General features: G+C 35.7%; 1 protein-coding gene across 1 annotated transcript in view; it reads left to right on the top strand.

Moving 5' to 3' along the window:
- The first annotated feature begins 376 nt into the window (after positions 1 to 376).
- LOC139735752 (Na(+)/citrate cotransporter-like) overlaps positions 377 to 10,534 on the top strand; it is a 33,905-nt gene continuing 23,747 nt past the window's right edge. The window contains exons 1-3 of the mRNA XM_071646504.1: positions 377 to 574; positions 5,968 to 6,020; positions 6,784 to 6,889. Coding sequence (XP_071502605.1) covers positions 377 to 574; positions 5,968 to 6,020; positions 6,784 to 6,889 — 357 coding nt within the window. The remainder of the gene's footprint in view (positions 575 to 5,967; positions 6,021 to 6,783; positions 6,890 to 10,534) is intronic.

Here is a 10,534-nt window from a genome sequence, read left to right as displayed (position 1 = left end):
AGGAGTGAATATTTTCAGAGAGAGAGAAAACGCAAATGATTTCATACCGTAGCACATTCCGTTCCTCGATTTTTCCTGAGTTCGTTCCTCATTGATGTGTTTAGAAAAGCCTAAATCTCTATTGTTTCTTCTGCGTTTCATCTTACTCTACATTCCCCCCCCCCCCCCCCCCCCCGTGCCCCCGGAAATTATGCGTCCGTATAGCTGTCTCTTCGTCAAAAATCGATGTGATAATAAGCTTTAGAATGAAACGACTTGCAAGTAGGCTATAGTGACTGTACCCGACAACAACAAAAAACCACCGCTACTCATGTTGGCGAACCTGCTGTGACTCCAAAAACTTTGGAATCCACCATGAAACCCAGGACAAATCACAATGTCGGAGGAAGAAGGTGACGACGAGAGGCACCCATTGCTTTCCAAGTTACACTTTGCGGATGCTAAACACTCTGGGGAGAATGGAAAACGGTTGGTTCCCAACAACATATCATTATCAACGTCAGGACTCGATGTACATGATGAGCCGACAGGGGAACGGAGCACCGTCAGATGCCCGGCCGGAACTTCCCGGGAGGTTAGCCACGGGCGACCGTTGGATCACACAGTAGGCGGCTGTTTCAATATTTCGTGTTATACCTGTAAATTGGGCTCTTAGTGGAAATATGCACCAAAATCACAGGATGGACCTAATATAAAAGTAGCTTATTTCCAATCTCTCAAGTGAATTTGAACCAAATCGGTTGTAGGAAAGCCACAATGAGTTATAAATCTTTTATCTCTTAAGCAATTAAGATCAAAGCTTCCACAGGTTTTTGATCGATTTTTCTTGTCTTGTTTGTAGTAATGAACTGCACCAGCCGCTGCTGCTGGGCTGCCTATAGACGTGCATTCCCTCATATGCATACAGTTGCAGGACTTTAAAATCTCATTTCAGAAAAACAAGATTTAAAAGTATCGATATTGATTGCAGATTTAATTTCTGCTGGCAGTGCTCAGTGTGTTCCAGATTGGGATTGTCCTTACTGGGTAAAATGAGTGATGATTATTGATTGCACATCTGTTTTGTCTCTATTTTGAACTTCCATCCAAAATTATTTGTGTATCTGCCTTTCCTTTTGTGGAGAACTTCTTTTTTAGTCAGTTCATAGATCTGCATAAATCAGTTTTGGTGAAAAGATTACTCTCAATGTTGTTTCTATCATCTGTGTGCTCATTTTCTGCTTGCCAGTTGAAACTTGTCTGTAATATGAGCCTTTTCTGGATAGTGTGCCTAGAAAATTGGCAATACAATGCAATTAAGAAACAGAGCAGATTGGAGGGTTTAGCCAGTCCTTAGAGGGACCATGCATCATGAAAGTATGATGGTCTTGGAATGGAAAGGAAAAGCAAAGAAGATTGTAAGTTCCACAAGCAAACCTTTACCGGTACTCGAAATAAAGACTCAGACTGTGCTCATCAACATATTGTAATTTATGAATAGAAAACTCCTGATTTCCTTAAAATGTTGACCTTAAAGTGATATGCTAACTCCATATCTAAGTTGATTGCATTTAGATGAAATATAATTTGTCATTATTCATGTCCAACCTGAAATTCAACTTTTTAAACAATTTTTGTGTGAAATGATCTCTTTTTCATTTAAGTTCAATTCAATGGAATAGATTTTCATGTAAAGTGCATAAGATGCCCATTCAAATTGACCTTGATTGTGCAAACCCAGAATTTAAAGGGAACCCAAACCCAAAAAAGCAATGTGGATTGAGTGAAAGCAGCAACATTAGTAGAACACATCAATGAAAGTTTGAGGAAAATCGGACAATTGGTGCAAAAGTTATGAATTTTTAAAGTTTTCATGTTGGAACCACTGGATGAGGAGACTACTAGAGGTTATGACAACAATATAAAGAAAATATAAGGAAAATTTCACAAAAATTTACTTTTCCAGCATAATGAAAGAGCACTTGACCAACTGCTTTCAGAAAGCAGGGGGAATACCCGTAATTGCTACCCTTAACATACATGTATGTCAGTATCAAGTTGATGGAATGTGTAATTTTCATGAAAAATGAAGTTTTGTGGAATTCTCTTTACATTTTCTTTATATTGTTGTCTACTCATGTCATAACCTTTTGTAGTCTCCTCATCAAGCCATTCCAACACCAAAATTTTAATAATTCATAACTTTTGCATCGATCGATTGTCCGATTTTCATCAAACTTTCACTGATGTGTTCTACTAATGTTGCTGCTTTCACTCAATCCACATTTCCCTTCAGGCTTGGGTTCCCTTTAATGTCTTACACTCAGTCTTTCATCCCTCTGTTTTCCTGTCCACTGGAAAGTATGATGCATCAGGCTGAAATCATAATGTAAGTGATTGCGGCATAATTCATACTGTCATTGAACGAACTGAATACCCTTCCATAATTGCTGAGATCATTCTAAATGTAAACAAACAAACAAGCAACATTGTACTGTCTTTGCATGACTTTATGCATCACCTGATGAAGTGCTGTGAGTTCACATTTTCACATGATTGTATTGTGCTGATCAAAGTTCACATATTCATTATGCATAGTAAATATGTGTCATGCATGTGAGATTCTTCAAATAGGAACTCACTGTGAAACCAACTTTGTTTGATGACATTTTATTTCAAAGCCCTTTGTTTTTATGGTACCGTCACAAATTTTAGCATGACCATTGCAAAGTTTGATGAGTTGTGTTTTTAAAAACTCATAACTTCACAAGTACAACTGCATGTCATCGTTTTGCAAGAAGTGAATTATGTTGCATATATATCTGTGTATTGTTGTCTAGTATGTACTCCAATCCTGTCGAGTTTCATTGTTGTGTGTACTTCCCCTTTACTAATATTGATATACAGTCCATGATGGCGCACATTAATTAAAATCAATGTGGTTAACACTCGTGTTCATCAATACTATCTGGCAACACAGAGGGCGCACTCTCTATATTTTAAGACCCGGTAGGGTGGGGATTCATGAAATTGAGAGGCTGGCCTGGCTCAATGTAGTAGAGAATTCACATTTATATCAAGCAATTGTTACAGCTTTATCACTGATCTCTACAATGTAAGAACACACACAGCCAAAGACTCTCAACTGGAGTCGACCCTTACTGATGAGCGTACGCTTCGATTTGTATTTGCTGATGGATGCTATTTGAAGAGTTTGTTCGCAAAAACTTAAAGTCCATTTTTGAAGATTTTGAAGTTCGGTCTCTGTCATAAAGTACAAAATAATACCTTTTAAATGATATATTGGTCACTACATATAAAGGTACATCATTGAAGTTATGGTCAGAAGAAGCAAAAATTTTCTTATTATTCTCTATATTTTTCTTGACATTTAATCGCAAATATCTCCATTTGGCAAATATGGACTTATCGGTTTTTGCAAACAAACTCTTCATTTGTTGGTTTCGAATGTACCCCGATGGGCAGTGAATGAAAATCGATTCCATCAGGACACATTTCCCCACACTTCTGGGTTCCTTTAAAACAAAGACGATCAGTGCTGAATGTGGCATGGTTTGTCATCTTCATAGACGCATGGGCTGTATTTCAGTTTAAAAAAATAAGTTTCCTAAAGAGCAGGACTGAAAGTAGTCTGTAAGTGGTGGCTGATCATTTGTAGAATATTGATGACTTACAAGCAAAGAAAAGTGAAAAACCTTTTTTTATTTTTATGCTGACATTGGGAAGGTTTGCATGTTTACATATATTCATGTATTATTGTAAGGACTATTCAAGAAATCATTTCATATCTCACTGATATGTACTCCCTCAGGGTACCTAGCCGAGATCTCACGAATGACAGAGCTCATGGAATTTCATTTTATGCAACAATTGACAGAAATGAGAAGTGCTAAACAAAGAGAAGAATAAGCAGATATATATCACAGCATACATGTTTAGTGCCTTCTTTTAGTGCATGTTCATTGTATTTGTTTTGAAAGCATTTTTTATTTATTTATTTATTTATCTATTTTTTGCAGTCTTTTCACATGATGTAACCTTAAGTACTGTAAGTGCTTTTTTTACTTTGTTTGTTTTGGTGGTGATGGTGTTTGGTGTTGGGTTGTTTTTTTTTTCCAGAACCATGCAAGGATATAGTTTGTCATGAGACTCTGTGTGGAAATTGATTTATTGCAGCATTGAATGATTCAATATTTGTTTGTTATTTGTTGTTTATCAACTGAGTATGTGTCCATTATCACTAAACTCATGAATAACTTCAACCATTGAGATCCTTTTTGCAGAATTCCACTTTTTTTCCCTGGTATCAAAATATAAGAATGTGAAATGTATGTGAGCCATTCCTGCTGCAGTGTAACTATGGAGGAATCTGTTGCCCGATGTTCAGCTTCCTGAATGTGGGGGCGCTCTATCGACTTGTGCCACACAGCGTGCAATTTTCAATTTGTAACATTTTGTTTTCAGTGTTAGTTTTCTGTAGGACTGTGACCAAGGGTCAGCATTTGTTCTCCTTTTTTATTCTTTCTGTTAGTGCATAACTTGTGTCTCAAGTCTTCTTGTGAAGATTTATTTGTGATTGTTGACTTTCTTTTAATTTAGAACAACTTCTAATTTAGAACGTCTTCATAGGAGGCATCCCCCCCCCCAAAAAAAGAAGATATTAATTGGTCCTTCTGTCATTTATTTTAATTCCCAGTTATTTTGTCTCTGGTGCTGTGCTGGAAGAATGTTTGTCACATTAAGAATATGATGATTTTACTCTTTAGTTTGGTTTGTTTCCTGTTTATCAGGGTAGAAGTAGGGCTTATGTTCTCTCCTCAGTGGAAAGGGGTTGCTGTATCAATGAGTTTGTCCAAAACATTTATACACATACATTATACTTCACCTGTGATTATGAAACCAAACTATTCAACTCTCTAAGATAAACATGTGTAATTCTACTTAAATACATACATGAAAATGTTGTCCTTTTAAAGCTCAGTTTCTTCATTCTGTTCTTCTTCACTTTCTTTCCTTCTTCTTTTCTTTTTTTTTCTTGTTCTTCTTGTTCCTCCACCTTTTTTCTTTTCTTCTCCTCCTTACTCTTTTTTAATCTCAAAATCTTGTTTGTTTTCTTTCTTTTTCTTTCTTTCTTTCTTCTTTATCTTCCTCCTGTCTTACTTCCTTTTCTTTTCTTAATCTTCCTCTTTTCTCACTACACCTCACTTCTATCCTTATCTGTAGTCCATAATGCACACCCTTATATATGCACACACCCACACCCACACACACACACACACACACACACAGACTTACAGAAAGAAAGAAGTCTAGAGTCAGACAGGTTTGATCTTTGTGGTATATACAAGGGGGAGGACAAGGAAGGATACAAAACTCTTATCTTGAATGTGTGCCAAGTCAAATCCCTGACGTATCATGGAGGAATCAAACTTTGCACCCAATCAAAGCACAAACCGAAATTGTCTAGTTTGTTGAATAAGATCTAGTCTTCTGTCTTTAAACACCTTTTATGTCTCGATTATTCTGGCATCAAAAGAATCAGTCACTTTTAAATTTTAATGAAGCTTGTTACTTATTTTAAAAAGACACAATTTTCTCTGCCTCCTGAATAAAATCATGTTTGATCTCATTTTTCAGTAATTGAAGGCACAACTTCACTTGTCACCTTGGCATGGCATGGAGTGATATGGAATACAGGCTGGAACTGAGACTAAGCGATTGTTTATAATGCTGACATTGGAAGGCGTTCCTAAAAGGGGGTCATATCAAATTGGTCTTTAGAGGTGATTTGCAGGCCATTTTAAGTCCATTTTTATGTTTCTTCCCGTCAAATGTGGAGTGGTATACGGTGATGTCATAATCTACTGGACAGCACAGATTTTTAGTGATTTCAAAAGGAAGGAAAAATATTTCTGTGATTTCAACCTGTTATTGTCCTCCTTTTTTCCTTTTTTTCTGTCTCACCAGGATTCAAACTCTGAAATGGCAGTGGAAGAAAAGGATGTGGAATTTACTCAAAGGTGAGATATTGTGTGAAGAAAAACAGATCTTGATCAGATCTGCTTTTATTCTGAACCCTGTACGCTCCTGATACTGACCATAAGTTGATGATTCAATTTTTGTGTATGTATTTTTTTTTTCTTAGGGAGATGTCTATGCTTACTTGACTTATGTTTATTACTTCCAATCTGTAAGAGTTAATAGCTTTGCTTGTTTTCTCACAATTATTTGGCAATAATATGTGATGAACTTCACGAATCAAGAAGTTGTTGATGCATAATGAAATAGTCTTGAGGGTTGCACTATATGATTACTACATAACGAAAATTTGAACATACAAGCAAAAACAAATTTTAGTGCAAATATATGAATATAATTATATTTTGTATATATCTGTTTCCATTTATATGGTTGAGAGAAATATGAGATATTTATGATATAAACATTGATCATATTTTATGGTTTGCATTAATTCTATGATGAATTAAAGGTGATATATACACACACCATGAAAGCTGTGATAAATATATGATACGATGACACAGACATTTGCCATTTGTTTTCATGAAATGTTTTTCACGGGGAAGACTCCGAAATGTTCTGCCCATAGAAAAGTGTGACAATTTTCCTGTCACATAATTATGTTTATTTGATATCTGAGTAGTATTTGACTAACCCATGTGGTTTTGTATATCATTTGATGTGTGAAATATAATATATTTCGTATATATGTTGTTGAACGTGTAATATATAATACGTTTTGTACCGTTTCCATCTTTATAGCAAGTGGTCTTTTGCGGGCACTATTTTGTGGGCCTACAGGAAAACTATCATCCTCTTTGCTACACCGCTACTGTCCCTACCGCTGCTGATTGTGATTGGGGATAATGTAAGTTGACTGCAGCTTAAAACTCTCTTCTTTCTTCATAGGAGTGATTAACCCCAGGAAATTGTAAACACAATTATATACAGGTATATGTTATCTTTCAAATAGCTTTTATGATAAGGTGTAGCCAGGTCTTTGGGAGATTAGACATTTAACCCATCGAGGACAGGCTGCTTTTGCTACAATATACATTTCCATAGACACTTATTTGAGTATACACGAGACTCGTCCACAAGACCATGCATCATTTCAAAATATTCATAGACTTTGAAATTGGGAGAGGAGGCAGGTAGTATAACAAAATTGAGATTATCTTTTTGAAACAATTTATAAAACTTCTTATCATTTCTAATAGCCTATCACATTCTTTTGTAGGTTTTTCATATGAAATATGTGTTGTACTTTATCAGGGCATTGGGATAATGGCCCATAACAGATGTTCGTTTTCTGTAAAAATTGATATTTTCGAGTTTTAAAGTAATTTTTCGCGCTCAGCCAGGTAAAATGAATTTTGTGTGTTTTTAATTTTGCAGAATCGGGACATGAATTACTGGAACATCTTGCATGCAAAAAAAAAATATTTGTGTGCTTTTATATTTGCCCTGGCTTCTGGTTAGCAAAGTGTGAAATGCGTGAAAGTTTCCACACTGCAAAAATTTCCACTTATACATGTTTGTAGGGGCAAACAAGCTCGGGCAAACTGCAAGCCAGTGGAAAATTGAACCAAGTGAATGTTGCCAAATTTCTAACTAAATGGACAATCTGATATTTAAGAGTCACCTGTGCAGTTCTAGCCATAAGTTTAGACATTGATCACAGTTCAATCAATTTTTCACTTACTGATTACATTTGTGTGACTACTTTTCTTCATTTTTTTTTCAGAGTATCATAAGTTTTCATTTGCTTTCTGCCTTATTACAAATATATAGTCATGAAGGATGTATTACTATTGTATCCTTATTTACCTCACATAGATGATATTTTGTATTTCACACTTTGGTCATATTTTGCTTTGCATGCAAAATATGGAGGAAGAAGAAAGTTGCATTATACTGTGCTATCCTAATTAACTGTGCTATCCTAATTATTGGTGAGGACCAAGAGAGTTTAAATTTTGTGGATTTTTTAATCACTGTTGTGGGAGCTAGAAGAGTGGGAGTAAATACAACAAAACTCATTCAAACATCTTTCTACATTTTTGTAGAGGTTTGTTGATTCCAAGATATTTGTGTGTTAGAGCAGTACTTCACCCAGGTTTTTTTTTTTTCTAAAAAGGAAAGGTTACACTTGTACATCTGAGTTGAATCCATACAAAAAGATATCCCAAAATAAAATTACTCAAGAAGGCTACTCAGAAGATGTCAAAATGGACAAATCCTCAATGGAAATCATCAAGTCTCTTATTCCAGCAAATTATATCATATGCCAGAAATCTGAAGAATATTTTGCTTTGTCAATTTCAAGATTTTCTTTGGCTGGTAAGGGTATGTTTTTCACTATTTTTTTTTCCTTTTTGTACACAGAAAATATGCCCATCTATGCAAAAATCTACATAAACAAAGTAGCTTTGAAACATCACAAACTCTCAAACAACTCATAAAGTAGCTTTCAAGCTATTTAAAGTCCCCCTCACATAGATAGAATAGAGCTTCCTACTCCCCACTTTGACAGGATTATGAATGATTGATCGATTTTGGTGGTGCTATAATTTTCGTTAAAGTGTTGTGATTGCCCAGTAATTTGAAGGCAGAGTCTCTTCTTGGATGCTGTTTATGACATACGGAATAGTGTCTGCCCTTTGAAAGGACAGTTTTCTTCATCATAACCTACCTCATTGAATTGAGTTTATGATATCTTTTATCTCTTTACAATCATATAACTTTGTCATTCGAGTAGTTGCAAAGTTAGGGTGCGTTTACACTAAATACGGTTCGGGCGACGGTCCAGGTTTTTGCTATGGTGCGCCAAAAGGAACCTTGTCTGGTTCTGTTAAAAAAGAATCAGTAATTCAGTACAAAATTACCCAAAATGTTATTCTTATGTTAAAATGAAGATCAACAAAATCAACAATAGAAGATTAGTTTTGTAACTATTTTTTTTGTCCACACTGAAGAATTTAATGTGTTCAAGTGCTGTAGTGCTGTTTACGTGCTCCACCTTCTAAAGTTCAATTTATCATCACTCACAAACACGTACAGTAATCTAGATAGAAAGGAAGATCTGTAATTGCTTGCTAAAACCGCACTGAGATCGTCATCAAAGTCTACATATAGGGCTCTCATGATGGAGGGAAGTTTGTAACTCTTCTACCCCCAGCTGGACTCTTGATTTGATCAATTACCCCAGACCCTTTCCCTGACCCTAACCCTAATTCCAATCCTGAACTTAATCCTAACCCTAACCCAAACTCTGACCTTAAACCTAACCCCAACCCTAATCTGTACTCTAAACCTTACCACTAACCAGTATTTGGCCAGGGGGTAATTGCCCTGATACAATTGCATAGTTGTATCAGGGCATTTGCAAATAAAATCATGCTCATTCCACTGTAGCTCCACTCTATTTTGAGCAACAGAGCAACTGCTTCCAAGTTTCTTCCAATAATTGACTGTGCAACTGGCCAGCAACAAGTTTAATATGAAACTGAAGGAGTAACATTTGTGACATAAATCACACTTTTGTTTCATTTGAATCACCGAATGAACTATGAACATCCATGCCTGACCACACATAGAATCAAGAAAGTGAATACTGTAAAACCCAAAATTTCTGTGTGCATGAAATTTTGTGAATTTCATGAGGAGCCAAGATTCACAAATTGAAATGTACACAAAAGTTCTTGTCATATGCATTGAATGCCAGTGGCAATTCGTGAAAATTTCATGCCGCAAAAAATGGCTTTCAGCTCCAATTCGCAAAATTCCATGCCGTGAATATTTTTCGTTTTATAGTACGGTCACTTAAATTGCATCTCATCAGCTAGCAATGCTTGTAGAAATTCACCAAAACATTTCAGTCAGTATATGCCTTCTTCACAGTCAGTATAAGCTTTAAAGTAAACCATTAACTAGTTGTTGTTTTTCTTTGTGGGAGGGGGGGGGGGAATACAAAAAAAAAAATATGTAGAAAAGTTTCATGTTTTTGATGCCAGCAGAAATGTCACCTTCTTATGTAAAGTCACATTTACTCAAGTCTCATGTATTCTATTTCCGGTAGCAGGAAACGTGATCAGGTCAAACATGGTTGAAGGTAAAATGGTCTGTTCAAATTCATGCATTAGAAATGTATAGGCAGACCCTCTCCTGTCAAAGCACAGGAAATGTGTCAGGTTCAAAAAAAAAGAAGGAAAAAAATGAATACGAACCCTGTGAAAGCTTTAGATGGCTTTGCCATGTTGCACAGAATTCTATCTACAGATCAAAGATTATTTTTACCCAAAATAGCCTTTTACAGATAGGAAATATCTCATTAAGTATGAAAGGGTCTTATTCATAATGGGAATTTTGCTGTACTCTTACAAATAGGTGATATAAAGATACATAATGTACCATTTGCAGATAAAACAAAAACCCAGCATTAGTGCTTTAAATTTCACATGGGAATTCCACAAAAATTCATTTTTCTAGCATAGTGAAAGAGCACTTGACT

This window comes from Diadema antillarum, unplaced genomic scaffold (assembly GCF_040938485.1).
Source record: "Diadema antillarum isolate AM-2024a unplaced genomic scaffold, OU_Dant_1.0 seq00000597_RagTag, whole genome shotgun sequence".
Lineage (NCBI taxonomy): Eukaryota > Metazoa > Echinodermata > Echinoidea > Diadematoida > Diadematidae > Diadema > Diadema antillarum.
The sequence above is the reverse complement of the archived record's forward strand: the minus strand, read 5'-3'. Positions and strand labels throughout refer to the sequence as shown.